At 39.9% G+C, this 26,204-nt stretch overlaps 1 protein-coding gene across 17 annotated transcripts in view; it reads right to left on the minus strand.

Annotated features, from left to right (window-relative positions):
• The window catches only part of CELF2 (CUGBP Elav-like family member 2), a 689,599-nt gene that overhangs the window by 305,180 nt on the left and 358,215 nt on the right, over positions 1-26,204 (minus strand). For 4 of the 17 annotated variants that reach the window (XM_048836633.2, XM_048836634.2, XM_048836631.2 and 1 more), the window contains exon 1: positions 10,932-11,161. The exons of 3 other annotated variants lie outside the window; for them this stretch is intronic. In XM_048836633.2, coding sequence (XP_048692590.1) covers positions 10,932-11,038 — 107 coding nt within the window. In that variant the 5' untranslated portion in view covers positions 11,039-11,161. Of the gene's footprint in view, positions 1-10,008; positions 10,068-10,931; positions 11,173-26,204 lie in introns of those variants that run through there. 10 more of the 17 variants (XM_048836616.2, XM_048836618.2, XM_048836620.2 and 7 more) reach the window with 7 other exon arrangements.

Consider the following 26,204-nt stretch of genomic DNA (forward strand, 5'->3'; position numbering starts at 1 on the left):
CTTGTTCTGATATCATTGCCTTTTATTCTAATTCAGTCTGTGAGAAATCAAGCAGAGCCCCCTTGTAAGCCCTTCAGTCCAGTCTGGCATTGTGCTCATGATCTCCCCCCACCCCCTCCGCCCCGCCCCCGGCGCAAGTTTAACTGTCATTCTTTTAGTCAACTTCCCATCCATTTTTGAACATAGGAAATGCTACTATTGGAAGCACTTCAAGGGAAAGTTTCTGAATGACGTCATTACATAATGAGCTCGCAAGGCAGTCTAGAGAGTTCAAATATTCTACTCTATTCCCCCTCTAGGCCAACGAGCACTGCTGTAGCTTCAGCTGATCTTGGGCATCAGAGCAAGCTTCTAACAGAAATCTAATCTCCCTTACAGTAGTGTAAATCTGGAGCAAACCCCCTTGACTTTAGTGGAGTGATTCCAGATTTACACCCATGTACGTGAGATAATAATCTGCCCAAGCAGCTCTATAGTATGCACATAAAATGTTCACTGTCTTTTCCCAAAGAAACACCTGTGCCACACAGACTACAGGCTAGAAAGTAGTAGCGTACACACTAGCAGGTAATGAATTCTTTCATTTCATGGTTCCCAGTGAGTAAGGGCTTAATTTTGTAGCAGATCTCTGGAGGGGCAGGAAGGAAGGGAAACAAGCATTAAGATAAGTGATCTTTTTCTTTCTGTAAAATTAGTATACCTTCTACTCTATTTTCCCTAAATGTTACTGAGACTCAACAAAACTATTATAAATGCAGCTTCACAAAAGCGACAAACATATTTCTCTGTGTGGCATAATCAAAGGGACTGCAAACCGTTACTCCTGAGAGTAATTCATTAATTTTAAGCCGATTCCTGAAGAGAGATTCAGGACTACTCTTGGGAGTGAGATTGTACAACATCAGGCCCTAAACTTCATTTATGGTTTTTTTACTATGCCTCCAAGGCTGGCTCTTTATTTTAAACCAGCATCAAACATGTCTTTATCGCATCACATTCTTAAATTAAAATTGTATAAATGTTTCTTGTTTTGTTTTTTAAAAAGTGCTTAGGGACAATTTGATTTAAAAAAATATCAATTTTTGGTTAGGTCTAGTCAATGCAATTTAAGTACCAATAAACATTAGGTACTTAGAGATTTTGTCTGATTCTATGGTCTGTTCCCCCGTAATTAGTTATTCGCAGAAATGAATGTAATTTAAAATTAGTACAGCACCTTGAATTAAGCATTTCCAGAGCCTTCGCTTGAAAAACAATGATATTATGTAAACTTGGTTGCTATAGTAAAACTTCCCACTCTCTCTTGTTTTCCTGTTTTATACTGATACAAAGGTGATTTCATCAGACTGTGGGTATAAGGCCTTTGTTCTATTTGTTGAGTAATAATAACTTTATCTTTTCTAAAGCAATTAGGCAAGATTTTATGACAAAAGGTGAACATTATTAACAGCGTATTTTACATTTTAAGGAGGGGTTTTTAAAGGTATTTGGCTCTAAAATGGTTCCTACTCAGCCTTATGTTCTGCAAATACTGTCAACAGTCATCTGTAAGAAGTACAGTCACAATCCAGCAAACATTTACAACTGAATGTAGAGCTCAGTACCACGACTACAGTAGTTTTAGTGGCTTCACTGGGACCATGGCATGTAGGATGGGGCTCTAAAATCCCATTGTTAATTTATAGTTCTAATGAAAAGCATTACTGCTGAAGTGAAGGTCGTACTTGTGTGTACTGCTGCATACCTCCGTATGTATACACGTATGTGCGTGTGTGTGTGTGCACGTGTGTGTGTGTACACGTGTGTGAGAGAGAGAATTTTTAAGAGCTCATTCTCTTTCACCCCTAGTCCTCCCATAACCCAGTTATTCATTAAGTCCTTTTATAACTGGCATATTCCCCACAGCACAAGTAGCACGGAATGATCCTAGCAACAGAGTGAATGGAACAGCCGTTGCTTATCCGGGAGAGAAATCTAGGATTCTGCTTGCACTGGGCAGTTCCGATTTCCTACTAAGTAACAGCTGCTCTATTCACTGAGCAAAAAAAAAAAGCCTCTTTTCCAGACAGTGATGGAGAAGAAACATAGGATGGGACTTCATTATTGCTGGATTTGGGTATTAGTCCATTCCCAAGTGAAATGGAATAATATTATGGTGGCTGAGGTGGGAGGCAGTGCTTAATTTGTGCCAGGGTTTGCCATGGCTGAACCCCGGGATCTCTAGACTTGGCAGTTCATAGCCCCAGCACCTCTCGGCTTGCTGCATCAATCAGAATGTAAAAAAAAAACAAAAAAAACCTGCTTGAACCCAGCACCTAATTGCTTGAACCCTGGCACCTCTTTCAATACAAATTAAGCACTGATGGAGAGAGTTGCATATCTGGCTTTGTAAACTGGGCCATCCCTTCTCAACACGTGCAGAAGTCCCTGCCTTCCTTCAGAGGAGAGAAGCGGAGCTCCAGGATCACCTAGGATATGTTGTCTGCTTGGGATTCTGTGGGCTGTTTTGTGCAGTTGGGAGATTGACTGTTTGGGGGTGGATGTGGGGGAGGCGAGAGTGAGTGAGTAGCTAGTGAGCAGGGACTGAATTAAACCAGTAGGCGTGTAGGGTGAGGGGTTGAACTCATCAATGAAAGAACGGGCAAAGGTAGGAGGGAAAATATGGGATGGAATCAAAAGGGGAAGATGGCGGGGGGGGGAGAGAAACATTAGAAAAGAACATGGACCCAACCAGACTTTTGGGGGGGGGGGGGTACAAGATGCAAATAGGATCGGGGATTTTAGTTCAAGTGTTTACCTCTACTGTTAAACTACCAAGATGTCTGTGTAGCCCACCTGATTGGCTAGACAGACATGACTAATGTAACTTCCACCCTCCCTTCACCTCATTCTGTTTTCATCATTTGTTGCTGTTATTGGCTGTATCTTACCTTATTCTTAAATTGTGCGCTCTTTTGGACAGGGCATTCCATGGGTGTTTTTGGTTTGTGAAATATGTTTTACGCACCTGGGTGCTCAGAAATAAGTTACACTACTATGGCTATACATAAAAATCTATCTTTACGTAAGACTGCTATTTCCAACAGACAAAGTCCACTATAACAAGGCAACTGCAGCGAAAAGTGCAAAAACTGCAGGACATTCTAAGCGAAAGCTACACCCTTTTCCCTTGGTTAGTTTTCTAAGAGAGGATCTCACTTTAATTTTTCCTGAACTCCCATTTCCAAATTAAAACCTGTTGGTGCTGAGACTCCTGGTACTGGAGATGGTCAACATTTGGGATTCCCATCTCATGGCAAATTTTGAGATTTTAAAATTTTGTTTCATCCCTGATCAGGGGAAAAAAAGTCAAAACACTGGAGTTTTTCATGGATATTTCATTTCAACTTTTTAAAAATGGTTTAGTTTTACTGGCTGTCAAAAGCTTTATCTTTGATGAGGGCGAAACATTTTGTTTTAATTTATCATTATGTCATTTATATTATAATTCGTAACATAAAATTGGAAACAACAGAGTGGAACTGAGATAGAAATGAAATATTTTGATAATTTCCCATTAAACATTTTGACAAAATCCCACAAAAGTTTCAGTTTCAACAAATCAGCATTTTCCATCAAGAAATTTTCGGCCAGCTCTGATGGGCACATTTTGGGGTCTCACTAAATAATAAAATGTGCATGTATCAACTTTGCACAGAAAAGTCTCTCTGCATGATTCACTTGAACAGCACTGCAGGGGAAAACCAGACATTGCTGCTGCAGTTCAGGGACAGCTCGTATCTGTGATTTTTAAGGGAGTTATATAACTCTCCCATTAAAATTAAATGTGGGCTGAAATGCTGCAGACAAGTTCCCAAGCTCTAGAGTGAGCTTTTCCTCACATTTTGGTTGAAAATACATCAGTCATGTTTAGTTAGGAAAAGGCTAAAATAAAACCAAAGGTCTTTTATAGATGAAACGAGGTCGGTAAGAATGAATATATAAAATCTTAGATTTTCTGATCACTCGCAGAATTAGATGGGCTATTAGATGGGGTGGGATCTGAGTTACCCAGGAAAGAATTTTCTGTAGTATCTGGCTGATGAATCTTCCCCATATGCTCAGGGTTTAGCTGATCGCCATATTTGGGGTCGGGAAGGAATTTTCCTCCAGAGCAGATTGGAAGAGGCCGTGGAGGTTTTCGCCTTCCTCTGTAGCATGGGGCACGGGTGACTTGCTGGAGGATTCTCTGCTCCTTGAAGTCTTTAAACTACGATTTGAGGACTTCAATAGCACAGATATAGGTGTGAGGTTTTTTGTAGGAGTGGTGGGTGAAATTCTGTGGCCTGCGTTGTGCAGGAGGTCAGACTAGATGATCATAATGGTCCCTTCTGACCTAAATATCTATGAATCTATGCATTTCCTTTCTACAGGGGCCTGATACTGCATATGCAGACTGAGCGTGGCTGCTGGATCAGGCCTTAAATTCAGTAACATAACATCCACATCTCTTTATAATGTGTGCAGCTATTCACCTGTGCAAGTGGCATCGTTGTCTTAATGGTCTCTGTCAGGTTGCTGCAGCTTTATCCTCTCTTCTCAATTAGTTAGGTGGGATAAGAAGTTTCCACACCCTTTATTTCTTCCTCCAGTTATCCCCATTTCTATTCAGCAGTGGCAGGCTATTGTCTAGCACTATGCTGAAAGACTTTTCTTGAAGATGACCTGCTGATTTGCTATCATGGGAATGTTCCAGAATGTGCAGTATTTACTCCTCACCCACCTCAAGGTCAGACAAGACAGCTCAGGGGTGCAACCACCAACTAGCAGCTGAATGGGAGAAGCTGTCCCTAGAATGCTTCTGAAATTTTGGAGGGCAGCCAGGGGGCTAGGGCTGATAATAAGAGTTATGCATGCACTCAAGTATCCTCTCTCTAAGAGAGGCAATTGCTGAATGACTCAGAAGATGATAGGGTTACCATATTTGAACATTCAAAAAAAAAGAGGATACTCCATGGCGGGGAGGGGGGGTATTTGCTTACGCCCCCCCTCTCCTGGCCCAGCCCCCACTCCAGCCCTTCCCCAAAGTCCCTGCCCCTCCCTACCCCATTGGACCCCTTCCCCAAATCCCACCCAGGCCCCGCCTCTTCCCCTGAGTGTGCCGCATTTACCCCTCTTCCCCCCCCCCCGCAAGTGCTGGGAGCTCCATCCTCAGTGTTTAGCGGTCCCACTTCTTTCTTTGTTTTCTTCTTATTTATATGGCTACAGAATCTTTTACTATTGGTTTTAATTCCCTTTGCAAGGTCCAACTCTACTTGACTTTTAGCCTTTCTCACTTTATCCCTACATGTTCTGACCTCAATAAGGTAGCTTTCCTTGCTGATCCCTCCCATTTTCCACTCCCTATATGCTTTCTTCTTTTTCTTAATCACCCCTCTGAGATGCTTGCTCATCCAGCTTGGTCTACAACTCCTGCCTATGAATTTTTCCCCCTTTCTTGGGATGCAGGCTTCCGATAGCTTCTGCAGCTTTGACTTGAACATTCACTCTCTTTCTTGAATGATCAACTCTTCTTTGGGGAAAAATAATAATGGCAAAATCCCGGACGTTTTTAGATATTTAAAAAGTCCTCCCGGATGGCAATTTAAGAACCAAAACGTCGGACATGTCCAGGAAAATACAGACATATGGTAACCCTAGAAGATTAAAAAGTATGATAGCGACTACAGGCATATATATTTAAATAGAAAAGGTGCCCATGCCCTTGGATCACAAAGTCGAATGGGGACTACAACTGAAAGTTATTGCCAGGGCTAGATAGTGATGTGTTTAGCGGACATCCCAGGTATTTTGCATGTAGAAATAAACAAAACTTGAACTTGGTTACACTGAAATGCAAGCAGCAAGTCAAATGGCTACGTCTTTGCAAAGCAGCTAGTGACCCACTCAAGAGTCTCTCAATCTCTTCAGCGCACTGGAAGGTTCACAGACCAAGATGCTCTTCCACCACCACAAGACTCAGAGAACAAACTGTGTAATCCAGACAATGTGGTTTTTAGGTTTCCTATTTTATGAATGAGGTGGAAATTGTAGACATAATGGGCGAGCAAAAAACGTGTGAGCCCCGGCTTTTCCAAAGTGTGTACCATGAGTTCACAGAACTAGTGGAATGTCAAATATCAGACCTTTAAATGGTCACCTGACTCTTACACCAGACAAACAAAGCCATTTACTATATGTTATTCATATACTGAGCCAGTTCCTGGATAGTCACTCTCAGTAAACACCAATTAAAAAAAAATAAGATGTGGCTGATCCTCCCAAATTCAGATCCAGATCCCAGCTTTTCCAACACTTGGGAGTGCTCAGATATGGGGTTTCAATCATTCCTACTCTATCTAATAGAGATAGGTAACCTTGGCACAATGTTTAGCTTGCCAAGGACAGCATTAAAATGAGCTTAACTGAGACATTTGCTTTAGCTGCAGGATAAAATAAGCAAAAGCAAAACAAAAAGCCGGGGTTTATTTTGCCACGACAATAGTGTTAGAGGAAAATTCCAGTTTTGATTTCCTCTGTGGGAATGCCAGCAGTCCTGTTTCATAAACTCTAGTGATTCATCACTATCCCAGGCAGCCAATCATTCGACAGGTCAAGTAGAAATGGGCTGTAATGCCAGCAGCTCATGCTGCCCCGATAATGCATGTCATTCCAGGCATGGCGACATGCTTTCTCAACAGCTGCCATTTTCAGTTACCTTTTATATGGCTGACATACAAGTAAATGTGTTGGAAGCAGTAAAACAATCATAGGAAAGCAAAGATAAATAGCACCTGTACTAGATAATCTCTAATGACATTAGAGAGAGGAGAATGATATGTTTTGAGAAAGAATTTCTGCCTTTCAAAACAACACTTTACTAGTGGGTTGGTTTTTTTTGACAGTGTGTTCAAACAAACCCAGGGATTCATTTGGACTGTAATCTTAACATATATGACCGTGGGGGGGGGGGGGGAACAAACTTCTCACCATCCACTTATGAGAAAAGCTTTTATATATCTAAGTTCTTCTCGAATTCAGTGATGTTCACTTTAAGAAACACAATTGTTATGTGAAGTGTAGGAACCCCAAAACACTCATGAACAACATTTTCTTTTTCCCTTTCAGCCTTTATTCCATATCACGTAACTTAAATTCACAAATTGGTAATTTAATAACTGTCCTTTTAATTAAGAGAAGCTGAATACCTTTCTACAGAACAAATGTGACTGGTATCTTAGAGGGCAGAGCAGTCAAAAAGCAATGATTTTTTAAAGTTGCTTCACCACGCAGTAAAAAGACACAAATAATAAACTGGTAAAGGGATACCCAATAAAGTTGCTGAAACAAGATTTCAGACATATAGTGTTATCTATATTAATGTATAGGTAATCTACAAATGAATGTTACACTGAGACTTTCTGGTTACTCAAAAGGCGTTCAATTAGAAACTATTACAGAAAGCTCTTCACGAGAGATTCAGTTGCCTCTTCTCATTTCCTCTACAGACATAAAAATGCAAAACATCTATGTTTTCTTATTTGAAAGAACCGGCCCTCAAATGCCAAATGAAAGCCACTCTGCTCTCGATATAAAGTCCTCTTAGGCATCTTGCTTTCAGATTTCATCAACTTAGGAGTTTTCAGGGCTGTAAGCAATGAACTTTCCATCAGCAGCATCTTCAGCTAATTAACCCTCCTGATTACAATAATTAGTATTGATTCACTCCTGAATGACTTCTTAAGTATCCAAGCACGATTTACACTTGCCGTAAAAGTTCTAGATATGAATATTAACTGAATGTTGTCCTTTGTTTTTCAGCCACAAAGGTATAGTTTGCAATCTTACATACTTAAATTTGATAACAGAAACACTTCAGTTTTATTTTAATTTAACAAAGAGAATATTAGCACATTGATGTTAGAGATAGTAATTCATGAATCTGAAGAAAATATAGACAAAGACTACAAACTAATAAGTAAATACATTACAGCTACCGTCTTCTTACAGCACTCTGATAAGGCATTTCCCAGGTTCACACACAAACTCGTCTTGCTCTGCTAGGTTGGTCTAAGAACTATAATTCCTTCTAGCATTACACTTGGTCATTGCAGGAACAAACAACTACTTACTGCAGTGTGTGAATTAGCTATCTTGTCACTGTTCCGGGAAGACATGTTGACAAGTTTACCAATTTCTGGGTGCCACATTGCTCTTTGAATCTCACCCATTCACAACCAGTTAAAGGTAAAGACACCTGAAGTATTATTGCCAGAGACCTCCAACCTGCAAATTCTTCTGAAACAAGAACCTGTTTCACAATCTTAACTGTTAAAATAATTAAATAAAAGACTGAAAGAGCAATGATCCAGTAAATATCCACAGAAGAATAAGGATAATATTTTAGGAGTTTTGTTTGTATTGTAAGTTTCAATTTTAATGTGAATAAAGTGTTATATGATACCATTGGCGTATACTGGACAAGATGAACACTGACTGTATAGAATATTTTCCTCTGCGTTTTATCAGTTAGCCTAATCTCAAAATATGCAAAGCAACATACTAGTGGCAGTATGGTATGAACTCATTGTGAGGTCTGGGTTTAGAAACAGGTTTGGTAATCGAGATTCCTCAACAAAGGAAGCTGGGTATGTTGTACAGGTGACATGTTAGTGACTGATAAAGTTGAAGAATTGCCATTCTGTCATTAGCACCCAGCTTTGGTGATTATTAAAGGGGTATTTACATTAAATCTGGAGCAAGCTACCACATACTTTCTTGCCTGATAATCACAAGGGACCATGATAAGAGCAGCTTCTAGAATGCATTGCATAAGGGAGGGTAACTCGACAAAAGATACCTCACCCCAGCTGCACGGTCCTGGGCAGAAAAGAACTGGCCATGTAGGGACTAGTTAACACTTCTCTGGAATTGAAAAAGTTCTTCTAAGGTACAGAAAAAAAAAGAGTGACTATAGCAGGCTTTGAGCATGATCTCATTATGTTAAACACCATGCTTAACTTTTATGGTGGTTGATTGCAAAATATGTCCTGCAAGCAAAAGTTTTCAATGTTATAACCTCTATTTAAGTTAAACACATGCACTTTTTATGACTTGTCATTTTATCTTTTTATTTACCAAAAGAGTTATAAGTTCACCTTGTTTTATCTCTAAATGGGGGGGGGGGGACACAAAAACAACCCACCATAAGCACAAGGCACTCTGAATGGCTCCAGTAAAACAATTTTATTTAAATGTATGCTGCTAAGAGCTCTCTCTCAGCAATATATCCTTATTTGTTAAGAAATCATTTACTCTCCTCTAAACATCGGTATGATTTCATAAAACTAACACAAGGGAATGCAGTAAACAAAAACAAGCCCTGTAAAGAAACTGTTCTCAACAAAAGCCAAACAACACAGCTACGTATCAATCGTTTCTATTATTAAGTCCACATTTTTATTATATTAACAAGGCCAGTGATCTAGTTAATTAAGCTGTAAACTATTTAAAGACTTCAAGAGTTGTGGAAACTCCAGGCTTTTGACAAGACAATATCCCATTTAAGGTATGTGCAGTTGTCCTGATAAATGATTTAAAGATTTTGGAAAGCTTGGTAAATGAGTTTCTTTTCATAACACTGTATTTTACGAGACTATAAGAGTACGTCCAATCCATAAACAAAAATTTCTTCAACACTCTAATCATAAACAAGGTCTTTCTAAATAGATGGATAATTCAAGAAATGTCATATGTATTAATTTGTTAGATTTTAGGACAGGAACCATCCATGTAAATTATTCTGCTTGACCTTAAAAATCCTAATGTAATAGGAGCAGTTGGATTACAAAAATGGAAAATGGTATGTATCTCTGTCTGCTTTGTAGCTAGTTTTCATTGCCAAAACAAATTTTAAAACAGTGGGCATCAACGTAACAGTCAAAGTTAAAATGATCAGACATAAAATATTGTAAACACATGTCCAGTAACCTTGTATTTGCCAGATGGACATCAGTTTTGTAAGCATTCAGAATCAGTAAGTTTTCTCTCTACAGTTAAAGGAGAAGATAGCAATAAATCTTCAACTTAATGCAACAGACATAATTACACGATGCAAACCCCCCACTATTAACAGTGGATATCAAATTTTAAAAACCCATAAACAAGTAATACTACAACATTTCTTACTATACAGTCTATACAAATAAAAAAATAAAAAATATGGGCTAAGAAAAAAAAAAAAAAGCCCCAGACATGCATTAAGCTAGTTTGACAGCTCCATTGTTCAGCTGTCCCATTGTCAGACCAAAAGATGCATTCAATGCTACAATGTCTGCTAGCAAACAAACAAAAGACTACATTTTTCAAAGCAGGGTGCCAATTCTAGCATAATTCTGTCTCTCTCCCTCTGAGATAGGTAGCCGCCTCTTGCTCTCCACTACACTATGGTACGTTAAGAATACACACGCATATGTACATGTTTTCACACACATTTTTTGAACAGCTTCAAGTGATCGGGACGAGGTAGAGCGTTAATGGCTATTTATGGAGACTACGTGAAAATTAAAAGTGGTATTTAGGGCACTAGCTCTAATATGGAGTCTCTTTCCATGTTTATTCCATACCCAAGGCAGAATAATGAATCAGGCAAAAATATTGCAAAGGAGATGATAAAAGAAGAACCAGCTTTCAGATGTTTTTATATTTGTTGCCTGCTTTTCTTAATACATCGGTCATCAGACACGTTAAATCCAATTGTAACTCGTGGAAATGCTGCTTGCACACAGCAATGCCTCTCTGTCTTTTTTTTTTGAAATTTTTAAATAGGGAAACTACTTAATACAGAGCATGATTATAGTCGCAGCGGGCCCAGGCAACTAGAAAGCACACATTAAACAAAGGAGACAACATACCTTAAAAGCAGCTCCTCATTTCTCATAGTAACAGCGGATTTGGGACAGCGCATGCTTTCTGCACCGATATTCTCAACAAAAGCCAGTTCAGAAGTGCGCTCAAACATCAATGCCACAGTTGCTACTCACTAATGGCTACTCTTTCTCTCTCTAGTCAGACGCTGAGTGGTGGAGCAAAGGGGCCCCTGCAGATTCACTAAGCAGAAATAATCCTCTCTGACAAGTTATGTTGTCTGGGCATATTTTACATTAATGCACTCTGCTGCCTATAGGGGTCTTGTTTGCGTTCACTATTGCCTGGCTGGTGTTAGCTCTCCTGATTACCATCAACAAAATTAGTAACCTCCCCCCCTTCAAAAAAATTAATTAATGAGTTTCCTATTCTGTTTGGTGAAATGAAAATATGAAATGCATCTTTTGTTTGCCTTATGAATTATCAATACTGCAGCACATGGAGGCTGTGGCTGGATAGGCTTGTGTGCTTTAAGGGATTTTGCTTAGGATCTCGTTCTGGGGCTTTGGATTCACAGCAGGATTTCTCTCTCTCCCTCTTACCCCCCGCCCTGTTTGAGTCTGAGTGGCTTTACAGCACCCACTAGCCCTGATCAGAGAAACGGAGGATTGTTGATTTGAGAGTTTAGGGACCTTTTGAGAGTTTTCAGTTTGCCTTTACCATTTGCCTTAGCAAATGACCTAGTTCAGCCTCACCGGTGGCTATGCGGATGTGCGGCTTTTACAGACATCTCTGCACAGCCATTAGGGGTTGCATTACTATTTATTCACTTTCAATCTGTGAAAGAGACCACAGAGTCACATCTGTAAAGCAATTTGGGCCAAAAGCTATTCCCATTGAAGCCAATGGGACCCTCGCCATTGAGTTCAATAGAAACAGTGGCCCTTAATCACAAGTTTCCAATGGGGTCAAAATGAAGTGTACTTTCACATCTGGGCTCATTCATGCCATTTAAACCTCTATACCTCATCTCTATCTCGTGTATTTAAGGTCTAAACCAGATATGTAGATACGTGGGCTCCCCCCTGCAAAACACCAAGAGACTGATGCTCATTCACTCTGTGGCCTCTTTACACCACTCTAACAGTGTAAATAGATCTCAAAGTGGGCACCAATTCCATGAGGTCCCCTTTATGCTACCAGAGTGGTGCAAAGAGCAATCGGGGTAAATGAGAATCAGGCCTCAAATGCAGAATTATTTGAAGGGCTGGAGTGTATGCCTTGCACACTAAGCTACAGACAGATTGAATCTCAAACTTTCCCAAAATTCAGGTGTGTCTTGATTTAGGATTTTTCCTGGGAGTCCCCCTTTTTATACCACACATCGGTATCTTATATGGACTACTCACTAGTGTATCCCTGTTTGCAGCTGAACATAATTTCACAGCTGGAGGATTCCCTTACTGAATGTTGGTGTTACTGGTTGGGTTTGGTCTCATTGGTAGGTGGGAGAGGGGATTGGGGGGCTCTGGGGAAGCAGTCACCAACCCAGCAAATATGATGGTGGGTTCTCACCTTCAGTGAAAGGAAAACATGATATTATGGCGGGCAAAGGTTTGTCCTTAGATTTGTACATAGGGCTAGTCTACAGGGGAAGTTACTGCACAGCAAGCTGGGGTGCTGTAGATTCATCCCTGGCTTGTCAGGCAGTAACTTGCTGTGAAGAAAAGCCCTTACACATTGTAAACTCATTGTGGCAGCGACCGTCTTTTTTGTTCTGTGTTTGCACAAAGGGATCCTGTCTATGACTGAGGCTTGTAGGTACTACTGCAAAACAAATAGTGCATTTTCATTGTTAAAAGTACATACTCCAAAGTGCACTCGAAGGCATTGCATTTAGCTTTCACTGAAAATCAATGCAGCAGTCATGAGAATTGGCTGGGACAAAGCTGTGCTACCATGACAAGTCCTGCAACTCAAACCCCAAATACTAAATCCTAAAACCGTAGCTCCAGTACTGCCATTTCAGGCTTTGGTGACTGGCGCTTTAGATTCACTGGCACCCTAGATTCTCTCTCTCCCTCCCTGGACATGAAGTTCTGGGTTCTGTACTGGTGCACGAATGCTTTCCATCTCCAAATCACTTTTGCCTGCTGTAACCTGCCATGGCAATTGGGTTGGTCCAGACCAGTTTCAGATTCATAAGATTGATGTTTGGAGGACTACAAGCTCCAGGGTATGTGAGAAAATGCACAGCTGAATGCGGAGTGTCAGGATAAACTGCTACAACTGTCCAAAAACATGGGAGGAATCACCATCTTAAGAAAGTACAATGGCTTCTTTTCAGGACAGATTAAAATGGCTTCTGTAGAGTCCTTTGGGCCTAGTTATGGAATCAACGCAGCTTGCGTTGGGTAGCTGACTGAACCTGGTGTTGGGAAATCCTTGATCAATTCTGCTCCTACATGGAAGGAAAAGTAGCAGTTATGGGAAATAAAGTCTAAGGATTTTGAACTCATCCACAGTGTAAAGAAAGCAAAGCAAAAACCACTAAGTGGTAAAACTAAAAGACAAAAACAACCCATTTTTCTATCATACAAAATGAAATGACTGACTTAGCGACATCTGCAGTGAGATCACAGCTGCTGAGGATAAGTGGGAATGTGTGATGCCTATTACCTTTCCACTGCAGGACGTACTAAACAGGAGTGCCTTTAAAATAATATAGCATTAAGGGAAGATTAAACCACATGCACTGGGCTATCTGATTTCTGTCAGGATGAAATCCCAGGTATAGAATTTAAGGTAAATACAGCACTTAGCATCAGATCACAAATATGTAACTTCTACGTATATACTGTAGATTCTTGTACACACTGTAGATTCTTATATACAAACATATGCAGTGGTAGCCTTTAAAATTCCTTTAGCTAGTATTTAATGCAACTACAGGACTCCTAGAAATTATGTAAGCATTTCCCATACTAATTATACTGTCCTGCATAAACTGAATGTTGTGGCAATGTTAATTACTTGCAAAGGCTTCATGGCGACCAGCATAAAGTCAGTGGAGCAAGAATGATTTATACCAGCTGAGGGACTGGCCTATATTCTGTAACTTCCCCTTGGATTACTCTTAATCATTCAGATTGCTCAAGAAAACAACAGAATTATCATATATCCAAAACAAACTGTGCTACTGCCCTATAAAGGGGCAATAGCATGTGATGGGCACCAGTCTACATCTGATCACATACAGAGGAAAGATGGTCCAGTGGTTAGAACATCAGCCTAGGATTTAGGACATCAGGATTCAAGTCCCAGTTCCACCACAAATTGCCCTTGTGATCTTGAGCAAGTCACTTAGCTTCTCTGTGCCTCAGTTTCCCACACGTAAAATGAGGAAAATAGCAGCACTGCCCTATCTCAACAGGGTGTATTAAGGTAGGGCATTAAAGATTGTGACGTCCTCAGCGACTACAACAATGGACTAATCCGTATCAGTGCCTAAGATAGACAGAACATTATCTAACACCTTCCCACAAGAGGAACCTACAACTTCAACCAAGGCCAGATTGTGCGCTGTCATTTACTCCTGTGCAAAATGAACGCAATGATACTGTAAAACGCTACAGTTCTGATGCGATAACATTTTATACCCACTTTGCACTAGTTGAAGTGATTATGCAAGGTTTCAGGCAGCAGATAATCAACATCCCACTCAAAAGAGTAACATGGCTGTCCTTTCTGGCATCTCTCTTGGGAGAGGAGCTGGATGGTTCACCCGGGTTCTATCACCATCAAGAGCAGCCAGCTGCTTCCTCCGAATTCTCCCACTAACGAGAGACACTCCGATGGCCTGAAGTCAATACGAATTTCAGAGTAGAGCTGGCTGAACATTTTTGGTATAAAAAAAATAAAGATTTGGGATGACTAAAACATTTCAGAAATTTTGCCAAATTGTTTTGGTTGTAAAAAAGCATTTCAGTTGGGGGTGGGGGTGTTGTTATTTTTTCAATTCAAAATCTAAATGAAATGTTTCATTTGACGCAAAAACAACAAAACAAAACGTTCTCTCTCCAGCATTTTGGTTTGCCAAAATCTCTTCGGAAAATTTTGTGTTTTGCATTCACCTGAAGCTATTTTTCCCCCTAATTTTTTGGGACTGCCATAAAACTGAAAAACCTGCTATTTGCACCACTGTACTTCAGAGCAGAGGGACTGATTCTGCTAGCACTGAACTCAGTGGGATTTTTTGGTACGTTCTCACTGGGAGAGGAACCACAATGTTTTCTTTATGTGCCATTATTTAAAAAAAAATCCAAATAATAAACAATGGGAGGCAACATGGCCCAGTAGATAGGACAATGAGCTGGAAGTCATGAGACCTGCACTCTTTTCCTGGCTCTGCAACTGACCTGTGTGTGACCTTGGGCAAATCAATTTGCCTCTCAATGCCTCAGTTTCCCCCCCATATTTTGTTTATACAGTTCATTTCGGTTGTAAGCTCCATGGTACATGGACTGTCTCTTCCTGTATGTTTCTACAGAACCCAGCAGAATGGGGCCCTGATCTCAGAAGTGGGTATTCACCCACAAAAGCTTATGCTCCAATACGTCTGTTAGTCTATAAGGTGCCACAGGACTCTGACGCTTTTACAGACCCAGACTAACATGGCTACCCCTCTGATACTTGAGAAAAATGTACTGGTGCATTGTGCAAACTATACATGCCTGCAGTTGCTAGGGTTGCCATCTTTGTGCTAAGATGAAACACCCCAGCTGAAGAAGGCATATTTTCAAACTCCTGTGGTAAAAATGAAGCAAAGGGAGAGAGGACCATGGTCCTCTAGTGTAAAAACACAGGATAGAGGAATGGAACTTCCCAGTGTCAGATTTGGCATTAACTTTTCAGGGCCTTGGGCAAAAGTTTTAGCTTCTCTGTCTACTTTTCCGATCTAAAAAATGGAAGTGACAATATTTAATGAGCTGCAAAATGCAGGTCAGACTGAGTGATGAAGAGATTTTTGCTAGCATTACTGTATGTGTATGAGCTTCACATGGGGTGTGGTGAAGATTAAATAATGTACGAAAAGCACTTGGGAGATGTAAAGTGCTGTGTAAATGATAAGAATAATTATTAAGGCAGTAAGAGAAGATGATTTGTTTTAAGTTTCCTACCACAGCTGGTGCCAATGGTCCTGCTGCAGCTCTTCCTCTCTGTTTGTGAGAAGAAGCATTCTCCCATTTGACAGAGCTGACGCAGTGCATCTCGGCAGCTGGAGGACAGAGGCTCCAGAAGGAACTAAAAAAAGGTTTCTTAAATCATGTGCTTCAGTACTCCTTTTGCACCAGTTTAAAAAAATAAGGTGAAGTCATGGCAAATCACCATTTTGAACATGATAAATCAGCACATTTTAAAGAAAATTCTTGACTTGAAACAGATAACTGGCTATGTTGTGATTTCAGACATGCCCCCCTCTGCAAAGAAACAATTTATTTGGAAGGGTCTACATATCATAATAGCATCCAACCAGCAGCTAAAAAAAATGTAGAAGAAAGCAGATCAAAGGCACAGAGAGAAATAGCTAGGACAAACAGAGATACATCTGAGAGATGACAACTTCCAGTTACAGCCTGTGACTTAAAATAGAAAATAAACTAAACTGTCTTTGATATAAATAGAACACTGCACATCCTAAAGTAGGGTATCTTTATTTTTAACTGGTTGCAGCTCCTATGTCGCCACCTCTGGCTCTGCCATGTATGATATCGTAAACCATATGACATCACATGATCAGTGAACTTACATATGTATTTATTTACATTCAGGTAAATACTATATACTTGCTGGAATGGATGGCACACATGCGGGCAATAACATGTATGAGAGTTTTATGATTTCTCATCAGTTTAGATTAAACTTAGAAATAAAACAATAATACAGTTTACTCTTCTATTGTTCCTGTAATCCAGAATGATCATTCTCTCTCTCTTACTATGCTAGTGCCTAAGGACCAACTAAGAATGAAGCCCCATTGCACTAGGTGCTGTGCAAACTAGTAGACAGTCCCTGCCCTGAAGAACTTACAGTATGAATAGGCAAGGGTGAGGGAAGGGATATAATGCACAAACAGAGTGAACAATGTGATGGAAGCAAATGATATGTTAGCTCCAGAAATCTACATACAAATGAAAAAGACTGAAGGCAAACTCCTACTGACTGGGGGAAGCTGATGGCTAGCTGAGGACACTTGAATAAATGACTGCTAGAATTCTAGGATATAAGACTTTGAAGGAGGAAGATGAAAATTTTCAGACATATATTACATACTATACATGCACTAAAAGACTAAAAGAAAAGGAAAATGATCTATTTCTATACACAGTTACCATAAAACAAAACTGATTAAGAACTACAAGAAAAACTGTAAAAATTTCATAATCAAGCAACTATAAACCCTTGTTTCAGTAGCTTTCATCTTTGACTAATTAATTGCACTACATGCTATAAAATAATCATCACTCACTTTTGCAATTCTTTAAATGCTGTACATTTTTTTTAAAGCATTAGGATTGATTAAATAAAAAATTGCCTGTTATATAAATCTTCAGTTTGATTTCAAGTGCCTCTCTCCTGCTATCATATAGTTAATATTTTTGCCCAAACCTAAATTTGGCTAGCATTTTCAAAAGTGGCTAATGATTTTGAATGCCTCCATATTTTTTGGTGCTCAACTTGAGTCATATTAAAGGGACTGGATTTTCAGCTATTAGATGCTCAGCATGTTTTGAAAATATCATGCCCCTTTGAAGGCGTCTAAAGTCGGGCACCCAAAAAATGGAGACATTTGAAATCACTAATCACTGTTGAAATTCTTGGCCATCTCCAACTGGTGTTATCTGATGCCAAAGGCCATAAGCACTGTCCAACACTTACAGACTTTATCCTGCCCCAAGATATGTCCCCTTGTGATGCTACAGCTGTGGAGACTTTGGTGGGCCTTGCAAATTATATGGCCACTCATTCCAGGAACTGGCCATGTAGTTTTGCTCAAGATTCTCCCCCTTCCAAGGCTACTGGGCTCATCAGTATGACATAAGGAAATAAGCTTAGCATGTCCCCAAAGGTCTTGCGGAGAGGAACAGGTTGTTTGTTCTCTGGCAAGGAGAACACATGCTTCAGGCTGCCAGGGCCAACTCCTCTGAAATGCAGTTCGGTCAGGGACATGAAGAAATGCCATGCAACCTCCCCAAGAATTCTGCCAGCTCACCCAAGGACCGTAGAATATTCCTTTCTCTCTCCCCAATTTCCATATGGCACATACACTCCCTGTGGGCAGGTACCATTCTGAGAAGCTCCAGAAAAGGACCTAGATCTATAGATAGGGTGTTGCTCTGGAGTAAAAATCCGTGATGTCAGCACAGGAAAAAACTGAATCTAAACAGGGAATATACAAGAGGAAACTAGTCATTTGCACAAGCTCCTTCCATTCCAAAGGTGTTCAAGACACTGCTGTGGATCTGGAGGAAGGGATGTACTTTCCAGCTGCACACCTAAGCTCTTGAATCATTTGATCCACTGCATAGTCACCATCTGCAGCCTTCTGGGGCCTCCACATTGCAGAAGACAGCATGTATGTTCAGCTGGACAGAGCTCTTAGGTGTTAGCAATGTTACCATCTGCTGCAGGGAAAACAACACCTGCAAGGTCTTAACAAGGAAAAGGCAAGGGTTCAAAAATCTCTTAATTTAATATATAAATGCCTTAAGTGATTTCTAACTACACCATACTGATTTGTGCCTTAAACATTTCCTAATCCTGCCCCCACCCGCACTTTTCTATTCTCCCTTAAGAGCCCAATCCTGCAAGCTGCTCAGCATCTTCAATTCCACCTCAGCACCCTGCAGGGACAGCCCCCCCCCCAATTGTTATATGTGAAAATCCACACATCAAGTTAACTTCTTGCTGACCTTGTGCTGATTAATGCAAATTAAATTTCATGCTAATTGGCTTGAGTGGCTCGCCTGAAGACCAGAAATGCTTATTTTTTGCTGGTGGTGTTGAAATATACTCCTACTATTTGTTCAATAGTTTTATGGAAATAATTATTAGTTTTATAGCATCCTCATAAAGGCAAATCTGCATAGAACGTCTTATAGAAACAACAAGGAAAAATACGCATTCCAAAATGGCATTTTCCACTTCTGATCCAATGTTGCAGAAACCCCACTTCTACCTCATGGGGGGAATTTTATGGCTCATTTAGAGCCCAAGTTCCCAGATGCATTTTATAAAACCCTGAGCCAGTTTTGTTCTGGCCTTCACTCCTTAACATCCTTGTTCTTGTCAGGGAAGCATGGAGACACCTGATTTCTGACATCTGACTTGATAAGGGGGGGATGGTAAACAGGGCTGGGTATTTTAGATCCTACAATGCTCTTTACAACCAGAAGATAAAATGAGCAATTACTTCATCTAGTGATGCCAGGCAGAGGACTCTTACAAGGGGCTGAGTATCAATTTCCAGGATAGAAATGTTACTGTCGCATTATAAGTGTCAGTAGGTCCAAATCTCAGATATGAGTCTTGACACTATAATGGTTCACTGTGGTTTTGTCTGGCAGTTGGCTTAGTATCAAATGGACCAGCAGGTATTGCTTAGCCTTACGGGAGCATCTGCAGTGTCTTGACATTTGAAGTATGAATGCATTTTTGAATTCATGTTCAGCATCAGGGAAAAGATCTGACTTGAATCATGAAGAAGCTAAAATCATTTCAATGCCCAAGGAACAGTTTCTTCTTCTTCTCTCTGCATTGAAGTAGCACATTTCATCTGAAGATCTCCAAGAGTTTTAAAAAATTAAGTAATTAAGCATTGCAACATGCCCCTCTGGGCTGGTAAATATGATTCTCTCCATTTTACAGAAAGAGAAGTTGTGGCATAGAAAAGTAATATGAGTTGTTCAAGGTCTCTCTCTCTCTCTCTCTCACACACACAGAGTCAGAATAATCTCTCTGAAATATTCATCTCATTCAGATAACATTCTGCCACTAATCTGTACTTGGTCACTCCCCATTGTCACATCCATCCTAATCATTCCAAAAGAACAGAAATACTGATACAAACACCATGATATAACATATATGGTTTACTTACTGCTGTCACCCGTCACCTCCCAATGCCCCAACTCCATGGTATTCCCTTGTATATCGGACACACTTGCTTTTAATACTTGTGTACTGCCAAGAATTCTACTCAGCTTAAACAAAATGTTAGTAACTAAATTTAAAAGAAACCTAAGCCAATGTAACACCACAGCTCAAATATTTGTTACTCTAAATGACCTGCTGCCTAAAGAAGACTCTTTCCTTGTGTTGTATCCCTCTCGCCACCATTCCTCCATTATGAGTTGGTGTCTATCCCCCTTACATCACTGTAATGTCTGTTTCAATGAGTTTCTAAATACCTAGAGGGTAGGGACCTCATCTTAATTTTGACTTCTACAGAATCAAGTATACTAATAGCATTGCTACAAACCATAAACAAGAAAGCTGCAAGAGTCTGAACTCCCAATCCAGCCTAATTACAGGGCATCAATCCCTCCTGCTTTAAATGGGGATTCTACACCAATGTGTAGGCGGGTTAAGAACCTGTGCCTGAAAACGCTGATTTTTCAGGTTAGACACATAAGTGCACCCGTTGACATGTGAGAAAGGAATGACCGTAAGGGCCCGCTCTGTGGCATAATAGCTGAATACCTTCCCCCTCCCTACCCTCCCTGCAGCCTCTCTCAAACAGAGATTCTTCTGTCACATTCTATTAAATGCTGTGTGATGATTCTGTCATTAGGATTACTCTGTAGGACAGACAGCTTGGAGACTGCCAAATTCATTAAAGATCTTCAGTTGGACTTCATGGGGCCTTTCACGTACCCTGAGCAAACAAACACCCTTTGTGCTCGAGAACAAAGGGAGTTTTGGCCCTTTTGTTTGATGTCAATCACAATCTGAGATTAATGATGCTGTTTCATATATGCCAAAGTTACACACACACCCCCCACGAACGCCAGACTCGCCGTGTTCACAGTACACTTCAAAAAGGCATAGAGTGAAAAACAATGTTAATACCAATCAGCCTCAGAAAAGAAAGAAGTTCTTTGCATGTGAGTGCATTTTACTCATACGACTGAAGAGACCACCACCGCAGAGGGAACATATGCTGGGACAGTATTTCCTTAGTTACTGCTTTACCTCATCAGGGCTGGTTAGGCGGAGTGGCTATGTATCCACTAAATGCCTGTTCACGAATTGGAGCATTGCAGGCATTGCCCCATTCGGAATCAAAGGGAAAATAAATACAGCTTCATCCCAACTGAATGTGACATTCGCAGCTGCTATGTAAACAAAGTGTCTCCGTTTTCCTTGGTGAGGCTCTCTGCTGAGGCACTTACTCTAACACGGCAGCAGACACAATCCTGAATTCCCTACACCCTCCCAGCTCCTACGAGGGAGCTTCAGGGAGTATAGGATTAAGTTCCCAGAGTGTGTGGTGCAAATTCTGGAAGGGGGCTCCAAAGCTGTAGCAAGATGACTGCATGGAAGTTGGACACTGAAATCAACAGCTCAGAAACAGCAGAGTGCTCTTAATTAATGAGTGCACAGTAAGCTAAGCAAGGCTTACTCTGTGCTGCCTGAAGTTTTGACCAGGAGTGGTCAATGGATGGCTGACCCTGTATGAATAAAATACCCCCCCCCCTAGATTTTTCACATACCAGGGACCATAAGAATAAGGAGAGAAGGAAAGGTGTCATAGCACAGCTCAGTATGTGATGATGGAATGAGTGGCATCATGGCAGCACTCTGGAAAGGAAAGGTTAGTGTCTGGGCTGTGAGTCTGATTTTCACAAAGTGAGTTGTGTTTTCCTCTGTAAGCCAGTTATGTGCAAATACCACAAGCCATAACCTGTCTTTGACAGACTGCTTGAATTACAATTGTGTTATTTAGTCTTTTATTCCAACACCTATTGTAAATCTTTTGGTAGCACAAGAGTTTACATTTCTCATTTAACATAATAGACTTTAATAAATGACATGGTTCCTCTTGATAATTTGCAAATGTTTGCTACATATTGAATATTACGCTAGGTGACTGTTAGATTTTCCACAGGGTATCAAAGGAAAACGAAGTCCCTTCATTCAAAGAAACGCTACAACACATCACATTCATTTGGAAGACTGCTGCACCACAGGGCAGAGCATGTCACACCTATAGCAAGAGAGATAAACACCAGGGGGGCACCATGGAGAAGTCTGAAATTTAGTTGCAACCTGAATCTCACTCAACCCAAGATTAATTTACACACATATGCATTTATTTTTCATTCACATCCCTGTCTGTTCCAGTCAGAACAGAAGTGCTGAAATACTTTGGAAAATGCTGCTCTCATGGTATTTCAGGCCCAACTAGAACTCAGAAAGCTCCTACAAAACTCCTCGTCTCATGAGATATTCTCTGCAATTTTGTAGACCCAAGAGATTTGGATAAGCTTCGGATAAGCTTCAGATAAGGTACTCAGATACCACAGCCATGGACACAGTATAAGAACCTGAACAGATAAAGCACGTGAACTTTTGGGTTCTTTTGGGTGTTGCCAGAATAATAAGTAAATAAATAAATAATCTGATGCAAACCTCCTAACCTTTTGATGTTTGACCATCATCTCTACAGAGGGTACTGCTCATCCAGTCATTCATTCATTCAGAAGCACTATTTGCTACACACACTTTGTAGTCCCAATAGCAAAATAATCTCATAATGTTGCACACTGAGGTAGATGTGATTTATGCCTTATTACAGGTTGGAGAAAGAACACACTTTCCTGATCTCCTTTAGGATATAAATTATAAAGCGAGTCTCACCAGGTGATGTGTGCTGCCATGGCTTGATATCGTACTACTTATATTTAATGCACAATAGTATTGTCATTAAAATGAGGATGCATTAAATAATGAAACAACTGTGAAAACACTTCCCAGAGAACACAAGCAATAAGAAGTGGAAAGGAGCAAGAATAGTGGGCAAGAGATCTGCTCCCACAATTAAGAGCATCTTAGTAAGAGTGTGCAAGCACCTGACACTGTTTACCATGGTGCTTCCATTTCACAGGGGCTCTCTGATTTGTACACTTCGCATACTTTAATACTGTACTATATCATACCTAGCTGGATGTTCACTGGTATAATCTAAGGCAAAGGTTTTTGAATGGTGGTCTATGGAACACTAGTGGTCTGCAGAGAACTTGCTGCTGGTTCATGGGAAATGGGTCCTCCTTATTTTCAATTCCTAAACTGCACTAAAACAATCAAGTGAAGAGATATTAAATTACTGCAGTTGCTACAAGGATTTTAGAATTAGAACTGGAAGAGCTCTTGTGAATGAGTGGGGAGATGATTCGGGGACAACCTTTGTATTCAAATAGAGTTTACACTCTGAAAAAATTAGAGAACCTCTGATCTAAATAACCTGCTGCAACTATACAACTGGCTTTGTTGGTAGCTGGAAACTCATGACGTTTGCATCTTCTTTTCTTCTACCTTTTAGGTTTATTCTTGAAGCAGAAGAAGACTGGCTCAAAGCCCATTGAAGTCAATGGCCGCCCCTGCACTGACCAGTGTGCTTTGGGTCAGTACGTGAGTGATGATGCTGGTGCTTTAGTAATAGCAGAAACAAGTTTCTTAAAAGAGATGAGATTCACAAAGCTACATATGATCATCATCTAAATTGATCATTGCTAAGTACTGTACATCTGCCTGGGGGTTAGTGCCCCACTCACTTATGATAGCATGATACTCTGTCACAGCAGATGAATCAAAATTGGCATCCAAGAATCAAAATTGTTCATCTTTAAACACCGAAGTTTGGATTCCCACTCAAGAGTGACCAGTAGACTACCACTGGGGCATATGTGCTTATCATTTAATGAAGCTCTCGGTTGGATTAACTGTCAGAACTAAAAAGAAAAGCTTACCAATGTTAAAATACAACTGAACTCCAGTCAGAGATGTGATTACAGCTCGGGTAGGCACCTGGGCTAGCTTTAATCTAGCTAGCATGGCTAAAAATAGCAGCCAAGACGTAGTGGCACAGGCTTCAGCATGGGATGTAAAAACCTGCCCTAGGCCTTTGGTTACAAACTGACATTGCTAGCCTGTACTGAAGCATCCTTGTACCCAAGCTGCAGTCACACCTCCAGCTGCAGCGTAAACATACCTGTAAGTCACTTTGTCTGAGGCAGAGTGCTGGCAAATGGTTAAACAATAGGCATTATTAATGAAAGCTCAGTTGTCTGCCTCTTTGTCAAACAGGCCAAAAACACTCCACAGACCTTCCCAGAGCCTTACAGTTTTATTTATATAGTATGAACCATTTGGCAAAGCCATGTTCAAAGAGCTTTTGCCTTCAGACAGGGTTTCATATAGCATTTATAAGAACAGAGCATGATTTCATATTCTTTCCAGCACAGTTCAACTTCACTCCATTTAAAAGTTCTTTGAAGCCCTTGACCTCTGCTATTCTGAAACATAATGCCAGGAAAACCTATTTTTGACTCTGATTATGATATTCCGCTGCTTCCAGAAAATTTTCTATGCAGCATGAGTAGATCAAATTATTTTCATTACATCTTTTGGTCGCAAAGAATAGTGACACATAATTAGAGAGCTAAATAGCAACAGTTTCCTTCTGGTAAATTTGCCATAGCTAATTTTGATAATAAGACCCATAATTGTTTTATGCTCATTCAATATGCTAAGTTTACCTAATACAAAAACCCACCAGAATCTTTACATGAATTTTTGTTTTGTTTCTAGAGGAATCAATGTCATTATTAATCAGAAGCGGAATGCAGAATAAGAGGACGATAAATCTCCTTTGGTCTTATTTGACTTTCATATTTATGGTTTGGATAAGGTTATTATTAAGGAATTTTCAAGCTGTGATTGAGAGAGGGAAAGAAATGGGCTGGGAAGCACTGCACTCAAAAATACCATGCTATTGTTGATTTCTGCAGAATTTATGTAAATTCTTTAGGTTCTGCAGATTTAAATATGCTAAATAGAAGCCTATCCCCCAATCTCCAGACTACTGACCTCTAATCTCTAGATCATCAAACTAATATTTTTGAGAACAAGGTTAAAATAAAAAATATGGGGCATAGAGCTAATGGGATTTTATATGTTTGGCACTGGTTTCTTTTTTTTTTTTTTGCTTCTGAAGCATCAGAGTAAAATTCACGCAGACTATAGTTGTCTGTTGTATATCTAGCTGCCCTGCAAAAACATAGAATACAGTAGCTATTTGAGCTACAATTTTACAACTCAATATATGGTAATGGGTGAAATGTCCTAGATAAATAAAAGTGTCCAATTTTTACAAAGCCAGTGTTGCCCACATTGCTTCTTACATTCTTTGACGGGATAAGGTCAATGCCCATTGGCTACATAAGAATTCCATCAGTGTGGCTATTGTCATAGTAACGTTTAAACTAAGCTTTGCAAGCAGGCATTCATTGGTCACTATGCAGAGCGAGAAAGCACTCTGAATTTTAACTCTTTATCTTACCTTTTTATATAAGGCTTGCCAACTAGTGGTTTAAATTTCAGACTACCGCATTTTACTATGGTCTTTTCGGAGAAAGTGTACAGTATGTTACTCTGAAATCCAGTTAAAAGATGGCATTGTTTACCCCTATTCAGAATGCCATATAATAAAATAGACTAACTCAGTACCACATAACCCTGAACTTTTAAGGTTCTTGAAATCCAGATTCAATCTTTTCAGTTGATATCTCTCACTCTTCCCCACGGCACCTATATATATATGATCTTTCAAACACATGCACAATTTCTTATCAGAATTATACATTGTCAAAAGCTCAAAAAATAAATGTTTTGAACGGTTTTCCATTATATGTATACATATTTTTTACTGACATAATGTCTATAATATGAACAATTAAAAGAAGAATAGCTTTAATGCAGGTCTTACAAAGATATCTTTTGTCTTTTCTTGTGCCTTTTTATAGACAAACCTATCAGGAGAAAATGTTATGATAATGTATTACCATGCTGAGTTAATTGTCAATTGCAAGTTACTTAAGTGTACTTTAATGATATGTATAAAGCCTTATTTTCAACTCTAATAGCTATTAATGCAAGGGAGAGAAAATGAAACCAATTTTCCCCAAGTTAAAGTGGAGCTCTATGATGAATAAATGTACAAAATTTCTAAATATAACACAATCTTTAAGTTTTGCAGA

The sequence above is a fragment of the Caretta caretta genome, chromosome 1, assembly GCF_965140235.1.
Source record: "Caretta caretta isolate rCarCar2 chromosome 1, rCarCar1.hap1, whole genome shotgun sequence".
Taxonomy (NCBI): domain Eukaryota; kingdom Metazoa; phylum Chordata; order Testudines; family Cheloniidae; genus Caretta; species Caretta caretta.